Source organism: Malaclemys terrapin, chromosome 4 (genome assembly GCF_027887155.1).
Source record: "Malaclemys terrapin pileata isolate rMalTer1 chromosome 4, rMalTer1.hap1, whole genome shotgun sequence".
Lineage (NCBI taxonomy): Eukaryota > Metazoa > Chordata > Testudines > Emydidae > Malaclemys > Malaclemys terrapin.
This window is the reverse complement of record NC_071508.1, coordinates 138,924,478-138,936,889: the sequence shown is the minus strand read 5'-3', so window position 1 is coordinate 138,936,889 and position 12,412 is coordinate 138,924,478. Positions and strand designations below refer to the sequence as shown.

Genomic DNA, 12,412 nt, shown 5'->3' with positions numbered 1-12,412 from the left:
GGCTTCAGCCCCGGTTGGTGGTACTTGGAGCCCTGGGCTTCAGCCCCAGGTGTTGGGGGTTTTTGGCTTTCTGCCCTGGGCCCAAACAGGTCTAATGCCAGCCTTGCTTCGCAGACCCCCTGAAACCTGCTCGTGGCCCCCTAGTGGGTTCCAGACCCTTGGTTGAGAACCACTGCTTTAAGGCACAGCCCTGCAGTGTGGAAGTTCGGGGTCTGATCCATCACACACCAAAGTCAATGGGCATTGGATTGGGCCATCTGAGAGGGGTTTTACTTACTTACTTACTTAAGGCAGCCAGCTCTGGATCTATGGCCCTTTTCTTCATTGCCCCCTTTGGGGAGATGAGTAACATCTAGTCAACCTTCACTTTGCCCACACTGTGTATCTGCACAAGAACCAAACACTAAGCTCTCTGGATTTCTTCTTTGTTGTTGGTCTGAGCGAGATCTTCAATGGCATTAAACACTAGTATCTCATATATAACTAAGAATAGATATTTAACTGCACTATTTGAATGATATTTGTAACAATTAATTAAAGCACATTTGTTAAAGGTATAGCGTTCCCAGCAAAGGCATTTACTTATATTTTAGTCTCAAGCACATTTCTTTTAAAAACCTTAGCTGTCACAAAAACTACTAGACTTTATCGTGATATATTGGCCTGTAGTTACATACAATACAGTTGTTCATCACCAGAAAAAACTGCATAATTTTGGGTCAACATGTGAGCTATTCTACCCACTGTATTTGATTTAAAGAAAACATAATTTAAATGTGCTGAGTTGTGCTGCATGCTTGACTGACTGAAATGTATCCTAATAATGGGGGGAAATGACATCATAATGCACACGTGAATGCAAAGGGAGCAATAAAGTATATTTATTTGGAACTAATGAAGATGTAATCAGTAGAGCTGGATGAAATTGTTTGGCTGAAACTTTTTTCGGGGGAGAAAAATGCAGATTTGGCAACGCTGAAAAGTTTCATGAGTTCATATCAAAAATACCAAATTGTTTTGGTTGAAAATAAAAACAAACAAAATATGAAAAAAATAAAATGCTTCATTTTGACATTATCTGAATGAAATGTTTCAATTTTTCAATTCAAAGCGACCTTTCCATTCAACATTAATTTACATTTTATTTTAAAAATTAAACACGTTAAAAATGCTTGAAATCTAAATGAAACATTTTATCTTTGGGAGAATGAAACATGACCAAAATCAATTTTTTTTCACATTTCGATTGGCCAAAAATTTAAAGAAAATTGTGGTCAAGCTGAAATTACTTTTTATTTTTATTATTTTTTGGAATTTCCAGCCAACTGAAAAATCTGTTATTCACTCAGCTCTAGTAATGATACTTATATGGAAGAAAACCATCCATAAATATTAACAATTGCCAAAGTGTAGAGGTTTTTTGCTAATTATTTGCACATTTGCACAAATCTTTGCTGAAGAATAAGAAATATAGTAATATACTAAAATGTCTACCCAAATGTAAGGAGTATGAGAGATACTACTATGCATAATGATAGTCTAGATGTATGTGCTGGAGACATACATTTGGTTTTGAAGGAAGTGAGGAATGAAAAACACAGGAGAAATGACTCTAGGGATAGATTACTGATCACCTGGACAGGAGAGTGAGCAATAGATGAAATTAAGAAAGGGAAAATATATGTTGAATTTCATTAAAAAACTCTCCTACAGTGAGATACATTAGGCTGTGCTAGTCTCCCAGGGTTGGTTGAAGCCCATCACCAGGGATTTTTAAAACCAGACGGGATATAAAAACTAGGAAATGTACTATTGGGAACAATTCTACTGTGGCACAGAGGTGGACCAACAAATATAACATCTTTCTCGTCTATATTTCTACTGCAGGATTAAATCAAGCTTATGATCAAAAGATGGAAAAGTTTCCAGCATAGAAAAGTTACCAGGCCCCAGAGAATTGGAGACACATTATTTTAGAGGATGTCAGCTCCTGAATCTCTTGGTGCAATATTTTCCTATCTTCATTGTGACTGGTGTATTGCACACACAGTAAATAAAAATTCTATGACGTGGTGCAGTGTGACCTGTTTTTTTTCCCCCACAAATTTTAATACAGAGGTCGTATGATTTTTCCCAAATGGTTTTTTTAAACATTCCTACCTTAAGTGGTTTGTACAGTGCTAAATAGGCCCCGAACACGAAGGAAAGGATCTAGTCTATATCACTGCTGTATTTTTTAGTTTTGCCAACTAGGAAATACAACATTTTCTCATTTGTTATAATTGAGATGTTTCATAATTCATTTCAGAATTCAAAGTTCAGATGGGTCATGTGACTGCCAATGACCTACACACAGCTTTCCATCTTTCCCATAAGAAATCTGAATTTTGGCTCTGATCATGCAGTTGACAGCATGCAAATTGCTGCCTCCATGAAGACCCCCATTTGCTTCAATGCAGCTCACAGCAGTCACAGCAAGGTACTTGCGCAGTAGCCATTGAAGGTTTATAGCCTTTGCTGGATGCCGTGTAACGGAATATTTTAAAAGTTGTAACCATTTTATAGCTACTCTCTCACTGGTTGTCAATAAAATATTTTAACTGAAAAACTGTACTACATAAAAGCATTAATGGCCTGATCCAAACGCCACTGAATTCAACAGGAGTCTTTCCATTGACTTAAATGGTGTTTAGATCAGGAGCTACGCTAGACAGGCCTCCAGTGTGGGAATACTGTTAAAAACCTAAATCACAGATTTTATGGCCTTATTAATTATCTAGCTAAGCATCCACTACTACTATTCAGACAAGTGAACGCTGCTTACTAAAAGCCAATGATCAGGATGTTTATGGGCTATAACTGCATTTTTACAATCTATTAAACTGGATATGTGGAAATAATGGAAGGAAATCTCAGTAATTAAAGCAAAGGTTCTTCTAATTAACTGCAAAGCACAATCAAAGTCTAATGGAACTGCAGCAGAAATAATTGAAAGGAGATAAATGAGAATGAAAATTGAATTTTTACACATATTTGGCTTTTCACAGCAGAACTGAGTCCATTTACAGCAATTACAACAAATTTATTATTAACAAACTGTATGAACACATTTGGAAGTTAGAATGTCACTGTATAAATGGAGCTGAAATTAACATATTAAAGAATCAGGCATACTGAACTACAAGAATCCAAGAAACCGAAAGCCTTATCAGTTAACATAACAATAATAATACACAAAAGTTGCACAGTTTTGGAAGTTAATTACTAATTGTGAAATTCAGGTTAATTAGTTCGATAATTAACATTGTATGGGTTTATAAGAAGACTTAAAGCTGTCCTTGTTCGCACAATAATTCCATTTTGTCATGTTATAGTGAGATAGGTTCTGGTGGAACTCAGATTACACCTACCACACAGTGCAATACAGTTAAGCGAAATAATAACTGTAGCAGAGCACAGCAATATTCTATCACAACTTTTCCTCTGTCAAGTGGGCTTTAGAGTTCTCAGTACTAGACACTTAATGTCCAGTTCCCCGATGGCGTAAATCAGCATAAATCCACTGAAGTCAGTGGAGCTAGGCCAACTCACACCAACTGAAGATCTCACCCCTAGTCTCCTTTCTTAATCTATGGAGCAGGTAGAAAATGACTAGCAGGAACACAAGCTTTCCCAAACTTCCCTGCCAAAGGGCCTTCAGCCCAGGCCTGGAGAGGACACCTCAAAGAGATCAGTCTCGTGTCTATTAAAACTTGTGCTAACTGTGATGGTAGCAATTATGGTTCCGTCCACTGGGAACTGGTCCAAGGCAACTGAACTCATTTCATAAATGCTAACAAACCCTCAGATGGTAACAACTTTCAGTCACTACTGACCTGTGCCAGATTCCAAATGGTGACCTAAGACCTGATTCAAAGTCCAAACACCCAATGATTTCAGTGGGCTTTGGATCAGGAACTAGAGCAGAAAAGATCTATATCCAGTTATCAATCTCCTGAGCCAATCAGTGCTCTGCTACTCGCCTTTTAACCAGACCACAATGATACACTGATTATGATTCTCTTACCATTACTGCTACTATATTATTATTATATTTTATGCTATCAGCAAGCACCAGAACTACAAAAGTGAGTAAAGGATAGTTTTCTGCTAGTATGTGTAATATGTATGAAAAGAGCTGTTGGATATATTTTTAACAGAATAAAATTGCTGACATATGGCTTTTTTTACAGTGGAATGCTTAATGAAATGTACATTTTCCATTTTACAAAAAATTTGGGAACTAAAATATTTAGCCTTCTAGTTGCTCTGCGAAATGTTTTGTTGGGTTTCAGTGTTTTTTATTCGTTATTTCTGTATTGCCAATTTGGATTACTCAGCCCCATCAAATGTGGTTTTTCCCCTCAAAAATGAAGGGTATTCTTTTTGAGATTTTTCTCTTCCTCCCCACCCTCTCAATTTTTTCAAAAATTGTTTTTGTTAATTTCAAATCCCAAAACACAAAAAAGTTAAAATAATTCCAAGAAAAATCTGGAAAATGGAAAGTCAGACCATATTGAAAAGCAGGGTAACAGAACACACTTTCAAAATTGCCAATGTTTCCATTTTTTTTTCTAATTTTAAACCAGCGCCCTCTCTCTGAACACAACTATGAAAGTATTAATGGAATCACATGTGGTTCAGATCTTTTTTGCCAGCGTGTTTACAGTACTCAGTACTGTTTATTCTACTGGAAAGGACACAATGGATTGAAAGGTACAATATCTGAATTTTTACCTCATGCACTCATACCTTCTCTGTGTCGATCCCTTTAGACATGGACCATGTTGAGACAATATAATCCATGACTCGTTCACTAAGGCCTTTTGGGACTTGATATAATTTGAGGAAATCCCTCACGTTGTTCAGCATCTCATGGTATCGGTTGGTGTTGGCATACATTTGCTGGAAAATGGTGGTGACATTTCCAAAAATAGTTGCATAAAGAAGAGCTGAAAGAGAAAAAATTGCAAAGATAAATTTCTATACTCCACTAAAATAGGCTTAATCATTTCAATAAGTGTTTTGCAAGAAAGAGAAAATCAGCTGCAAATGGTTGCAGACTCATTTGTGTGTGCTGAAAAGTTCTAGTTATACACACTCATATATAGTCACATACTTATATTCAGAGGACTTTTTCTTCTGTGAACTTATGTTCCTCTTCATCCGTCATATTTAATTTGCTCATATGACTCCCACCAACAAAAAACAAGGAGGAAATGCCACTAAAAGGAAGAACTGGTGAACAACTGAAAGGAAACCAGTCAAAAATGAACTGACCCAAATAGAAAAAGCCTTCCACTAAACCTTATCAAAGGGATTCTGTGAACTTACTCTGAAATACAAGGTGGTGAGGTCATATCTTTTATTGAGCCAAGTTCTGTTGGTGAGAGAGACAAGCTTTCGAGAAGCTTGTCTTTCTCACCAACAGAAGTTGGCCCAATAAAATATATGACCTCACCCACCTTGTCTCTCTAATATCCTGGGACCAATACGGCTACAATAACACTGACATACTCTGAGAGGCAGTTCAATGGCAGGGACCAGGAACTGAGAATGGGGTGTCCCTATCTTGATCCAGATAAGACCATGGAACAGAGAACAGAGACAACTGAGTCAACCTCTGAAGCCTGGCAAGGATGTTTCCGGACAGACAGTGGCAAGATCCTTGGCTGTGGCCCAGGACTACACAGTGCAGGTCATGAGGATGTTGTATCCTACATCCTGTGCGTCAGCTCTGGTGTAACATGAGCTCTATCTTATGTCAGCTGCCGGTGGCCTCAAGAACAGCAAATGGAGAGCAGAAAGGTGTAGGGAAGCCTCAGTCATATCTCCTTGCCACTGGCCACATCTCTATATCAGCAGCTGGATGTATGTGGCATAGAAGCCACCACACCAGATATATACCAGAGGCATATCCCCCTCTGCTGGGGTGGTTCCCCCACCCTACCCAGCTACACCAGTTTTAGGGCCAGACTGTGCCTGCAATGTTGTGCAAAGCAGCTGCGCCATATCCCAGGATAAGGAAGTCAAGTAACTCAGACCTAGTGTAAAGGCTTTCCATTAGAGATGGGCCTGCACCAAATCCCTGGGTCCAAATACTCCAATTCTTTGAAAAGTAGGAGCTTCAACTTCAAACCCAGACCCAAATTTGGGCCAAACCAAAACCATATATCCGAACATTTCTGAATTTGCGAATGTTCAAAATCTGAATCCACATCTAAATGCTGTGGCTTGGATCCATCTCTATATATCCTATACATTTCTGCTAGCCCAGAGCAGCCTCAGGCCACTTTCCAGCTATGTTTTCCAGCCTCAGCTTAATGCACTGCTAGTGCAATTCAAGGAAACATCATTGTCTTCAATTTTGAAGGAAACGTCATTAATGATATTAATGGGACTAAAGCATGTGCTTAAATGCTTTTTTCAATAGGGATGGATGTAGGCATGCTCTTAAAGGTATTTAGCTTCCTTATTGATTCGGGACCTAATTATTCTTGAGAAGAAGTCATAAATAAATAAATAGCACTCTTCTCTTAAACACTGTAGACTTTACAGAAAGAAAATTATTTTGATTTTCTCCAATACCAGAGTGTTGCATTTTCATTCTGTCCTTGGCATCAACTAATATACGGAAGTGTGTGTGTCATGCTTAATCATCTTTGCTTGGAAGTACTATACTGCAGAATGCAGCTGTGTTTACATATTCTTTTTTTTTTAAATACGCAGCATACAAATAGGAAAAAATAAGCCATTGTGAAAGGATAACTACTTTCTATCTCCTAATGCATAACAGTTTCCTTTTGTATACAACAGATTTTTCACCTGACTCCAGAAAATTGACTTAATTTTATGGACATTTAGTCCAGTTTATCACTGCTCTTCCAGAGGCAGCAATTTTTTAAAAGACATGGTGTTTGTTAAAAAATACTTGAAGAATAGAAATATTGCACTGACATTTCTCAACAATTTCTTGAATATTTAAATGTAAAAATGAAAGACCAGAATTAAGCAGAGCTATGGTGTTCTCTGCCTCATCAGAGTCTAAGGGGACAGCATTCTGACTGGTTGGATAGACATATGAGATTTATGACCAAGTAAGGTCACAGCGGGAATAGCACTTATGAATATAAGGTTTCAATTTTGGAAAGCTGAGGAGATTCATGTTCTTACTATATAACTGTGCAGAAATCAAGTAATGAGTATAGATCTTGTTCTTCGTTGCTTTACTGATTATATATATATCACAACTGCTGGCTACTAAAATGTTTATACAATACATTACATATATACACACACATACGCACAGTACATACATATACACAGTATAAAAGTATGTGGGTTACACATGCATACACTCTACGTGGATGAATGTCAGTTGTACATTTTTTTGCTTTTGCTGTTCTTCCCAGTTTTTGTAGCATGTTAAATTGGATGAAGTGCCACTTCTTGTAAATGCTACTCCCCCATTCCACTCACGTACATTGGTTGAAAGGTTTCAGCTAATTTGATGAGTGAATCTACAATATAAATATGTTTTCAGTCTTGGCCTGCCTTGTTTTATGCCCATTTCTGTACTGAAACTGATTGTGACTATAAAAATATATGCAACCCCCTTTTGCAAAATAGGACAGAAAAAATCAGAGGCTGGCTGAAAATGTGGTATTGCCCTGTCATATGGGAAGAATAGATACAATTCCTGATCCTCATACCACGCCAGCCAGACTGGAAGTGGCTAAGAGTGCCATGGTGGAAAAACAGTCTGACTGTGGTGAGTGCCTGTGATGGTGCCACACTGAGCCCCAGGGGGTTAAAAGGCAATACCTGGACCAAGGAGCCCTGCACCTCTGGGCCTGCCGAACATGCTCCGACTAGAGGAGCAGGTTAAGAGGAAGTTCAGAAGACCAGGTGGAGGACAGGCTGCAGGAGAGAGGTTGAGCTGAGAGGGGACCACAGAGTGGGTAAGGCCCACAGATAGTGCCTTCCTTGTCCAACCCACCCCCACTTTGAGAACCAGGGGGTCTGCAGGGCTCTGCTTCTTTGGACTCTTTTTCTCCTAAGCAGCTGACTACTTGGACTACATGCCCCAAATTGAAAGGACTTATTGGTAGGAAGTGGCCCAGAGAAATGAACTTGGACTTGCTGCCAGTGTTGTTTCCCATGGGGCCAGAGGGGGGGCCTGGGTCCCCCTACCACACTCCCTTAAAGGCCAAGGCCAGATGCAGGTGGAAAGCCAAAGATCCTGGCTTAAGGTAAGGAACAGTCCCCTCTACTGCGTGGACAGAGGTGGAAGGGGCCAAAAACTGGGTGTGCTAACCCCCAGGCTGTTGGCCCTCCAAGCCCCTTTCACAGCGCTACTTATTTCCTCCCACGAAAAAATCTCCTTTAGACTCAGAATATTCATGAAAACTATCCATCTAAATGGTAATTTTACCCAAAAGTTATAAGTGCCTGAAAATAGGAGCTTGGAATGAAAATGCCTCTTTGAGCATAATTATTGATATAATGAATCATCAGATCATTTCTTGGAAACTGAAATTAAAGAAAATGTTGCATGCTAGTCTACACGTAATCTCCACATGCAAAACCAATGTCTCTCTCTCCCTCTGTTCTGCAAAGGCCTTTGTGGAACATATTTAGGTCTTGGCAAGATTAGAGGTATGCCTCAGAAATATTCCTTGCATTTGCTTATTTCTTGTTTCAGCTGTTGGCCTTTGTTAGTTATTGTGTTTCAAGACGAGATTATTTTTCTTAATTTAGCACTGATACTCTATATCGTGTACTTAGTCCCCAATTCCACTGTGGGTATGACACACGTAAAAGGGTTAAGATGGAAAAGCCACCATTGAGTATTTGTCAGGCCACAGTGTTCTACCCTCATAAAACCCATTCTCTTGTGTTTCATCGGTTGAATGTGTCATCACCCAGTAGCCTAGTGAGGAGTGGAGTTTTGTGAAAAGAAGTCTGAACCTAAGTTCCCTTTGAGGTGCGCACTTAATTCCCCCAGCCCCGGGGCTGCGGCGCAGCGAGGAGACACGCCTCTCCCTCCCAGCTCTGGGGCTGCGGTGGGGAGAGGCGCCTCTCCCCCGGTCCCAGCCCCAGCGCTACTGTGGTGGGGAGAGATGCCTCTCCCCCAGCCCCAGCCGCAGCCCCAGAGCTACTGTGGTGGGGAGAGATGCCTCTCCCCCAGCCCCAGCCGCAGCCCCAGAGCTACTGTGGTGGGGAGAGATGCCTCTCCCCCAGCCCCAGAGCTGCTGCGCCTGGGAGAGGTGCCTCTCCCCCAGCCCCAGGCCCAGAGTTGGTGCAGCGGGGAGAAATGCTCTTCCCCAGCCCAGGTGCTGCTGCGGGGAAAGAGGGCTGCGGGGCAGTACTCTCTCCCCATCACTGCCCCGGGGCAGCCTGCACCCCAAACTCTTCATCCCCGGCCCCACCCCAGAGCCCGCACCCCCAGCCGGAGCCCGGACACCCTGCACCCCAACCCTCTGCCCCAGCCCTGAGCCCCCTCCCACACTCCAAACCTCTCGGCCCCACCCCTGCCACACATCACCTCCACATTGGTGCACATAGCAAAATTCATTCTGCACATGGATGGGAAAAATTAGAGGGAACATTGGTCTGAACTGGTGTTATCTAGTCTTGGGAATACAAGATGCCTGATTTTTCTCCTGTGTACATCACTTTTAGGCTGGTGTAATGCCATAAACTTCAAATACTGCAGAGACTGGGATGAAATAAGACCCTAGATAGTCACAAAGGGCCAGATCCCCAGATGACATGAATACACCAGCTTACACCACCAGAGGCTTCCACTAACCTGCATTAATCCGTCAGCGGCTCTTGTGCTATCCTGATCTCACCTGACTGCTGGACCAACAGGTCTGATCTTTAAACTTGTGCTCCCTGTACATTTGCATAAATGTGGGTGCAATTCAATATCGCTAATGAAGCACCAGTAGAAAGAAGAAAATTACAGCAGTGATCACATGCATGCAAAAGAATGAATACCTAATATTTCACGTAGTGTTGTCAACTGTTTCTTAAACATTGAAAGGTTAATGATTTGATTTGGATGACCCCAGTAATTACCAATCAGAGCTTTATCAGAACACACCTCGTTAATGAATACCCACAATATTACATTTGAGCATCACCCTTTGCCCTTTTCAAAAATGAGAGAGAATAGCAGCAGTTCTCAGCTCTGTTTCAGTTTGTTTCGTTTTCATTTTTGGTTCTGGCAAACAACATTTGCAGAGATTTGGAGGGATGTAAAATACAGTGCATCTCTCCATGATAAGAGGATTTAAACAATTTGCAGAGAGACAAGGACATGTAGATGTGTACCTGATTAGTTGTAATTTAGTCTCTTCTTTTATGAGTAGCTCAGGGAAAACAGAAGAGATCATGCTACCCAGACTGTAGGAGAAATTACCCTCCCCAATTCCCTGATTTCACTTGCTAGTTAGGTCAGGCAGCATTTGTTCATCTTCTCACTAATGATTCTTATTTATCTGGATTTTTTTCCCTCATCTGGTCCTGCTGACATCTAACATTTACTTCTCCTAATTGTCTTCTATGTGTAAATCTTGGAGAGTCCGCGGTACATTTTATATAGAGCAATTTAAAATAATGATGCGGGAATATTTTCCTCACAACCCTTAAGGCTATGTAGGTGGTTCAACCATTATTTTAGATTTCTATTTTTACACTCCAGTTCTCAAAAGACAGCTATACATTATATATATATAATTTCTGGAGGATTTTGTAACAACGTCCTACATAAATCTTTTGCATCTGTTTAACAACAAGCAATTTTCTTGTTAAAAATGGCTCAGACTGATCTAAATTAACCTAGAGCATTTCAAATTGATTACTACATTGACTGCTTTCTCAATATATATGAATAAGAGGATTTACCTTCAGGAAATGAGGCCTGGACTAAGAACCATTTTTTCCTATATTCTGCTCTTTATTTCATAGATTACAAGGCCAGAAGGGACCATTGTGATCATCTAATCTAACCTCCTGTATAACACAGGCCAGAGAACTTTCCCAAAACAATTCCTAGAGCAAATCTTTCAAAAAAACATCTTAACTTGATTTTAAAATCGGCAGTGATGGAGACTCCACCACCACCCTTGGTAAATTGTTCCAATGAATAATTGCCCTCACTGTTAAAAACTTACATCTTATTTCCAGTCTGCCCGGAGCTGACAGCAGGAAACCTGCCATATGGAGGACTGACGTCAGGAGCCCCGGCCACCAGCCCAGGGTGACTGGTAGCTGGGGTCCTGCTGTCAGCCCCGTGCATTGATGACCGTAATATAGGTGCAGCAAAATATCTCGTTATCAAAAAAATTAGCAGGCATAACATAATGCTTGAGTGTTTATATTGTTCCAGCAAATTTTTCTTAAACAAATAGGTCTTCTTTGGCTTTTCCAAATTACCGCAATTAATAAAGGTCCATTATTACTTTTATGTGATTTTCCATGTCTTGTCCGCAACTCAGTCGCAATTATTTGGCAATCATCCCACGACTCAAGTAGGGCCTTACTCAGAATGTCATTTACAATATGTTTGTACAGCCCCCAGCACTATGAGGTTCTGACCTGGTCGAGGTCTCTAGACCAGAGATTCTCAAACTGGGAGGGCAGGCCCACAGGCCCTGGGGCAGTGTAGAATGTATTCTGGGAGGGAGGGCATGAGAAGCTTTGGGGGGGAGAGAATTACTGTGCATATATTACCCACAACAAAGCTGATTCCCTCAAACATATCAGGTCCTTGGAGGGCGCTGTGCATTTGACTCTAGATGGTGCTGTGGGTTTTGACAGATGTCTGTTAAACTTGCATAGCATTATAAAAAGTCATTACCATCTGTACATTAATGCATTTCCTATAATGCGGTGTGCACATTTAATTGTAAGCATTGACCACAATCGCAGTTTTCCTTTTGCTCTTATTAAAATGGATTGTTGGCTCTGTTTGAAAACAGTGCCTTACTGTTTTTAATATTTAGTGAGAGTTGCATGTTGATTTTTTTTATCAGTATCTGTTCTTGTGTGGCAGGAAGGAGGATAGACTACTACAGACACAAAAAAGGGGGGTGCGATCAAATAAGTTTGAAAAGAGGAGGTTACTCACCTGTGCAGTAACTGATGTTCTGCAAGAGATGTCCCTGTGAGTGCTCCACTCCAGGTGTTGGTGCGTCCCTGCACCTTCACTCAAAGATTCTTACAGCAGTACTCACATGGGCCGTGCACACGCATTGCCTGCCTCACACGTCTCAATAATGTGCTCATGCGGCCCAGCTCCTCAGTTCCTTCTCGGCAACAGAGACTGCGCCAAACTCCGAAGTACAGGGGAGGAAGGGAGGGA

The 12,412-nt window shown here is 40.8% G+C and overlaps 1 protein-coding gene across 1 annotated transcript in view; it reads right to left on the bottom strand.

The window, feature by feature from the left end:
• Positions 1 to 12,412, bottom strand: part of KCNH5 (potassium voltage-gated channel subfamily H member 5) — a 227,699-nt gene that overhangs the window by 70,677 nt on the left and 144,610 nt on the right. Inside the window, exon 8 of the mRNA XM_054027148.1 lies at positions 4,792 to 4,991. Coding sequence (XP_053883123.1) covers positions 4,792 to 4,991 — 200 coding nt within the window. The remainder of the gene's footprint in view (positions 1 to 4,791; positions 4,992 to 12,412) is intronic.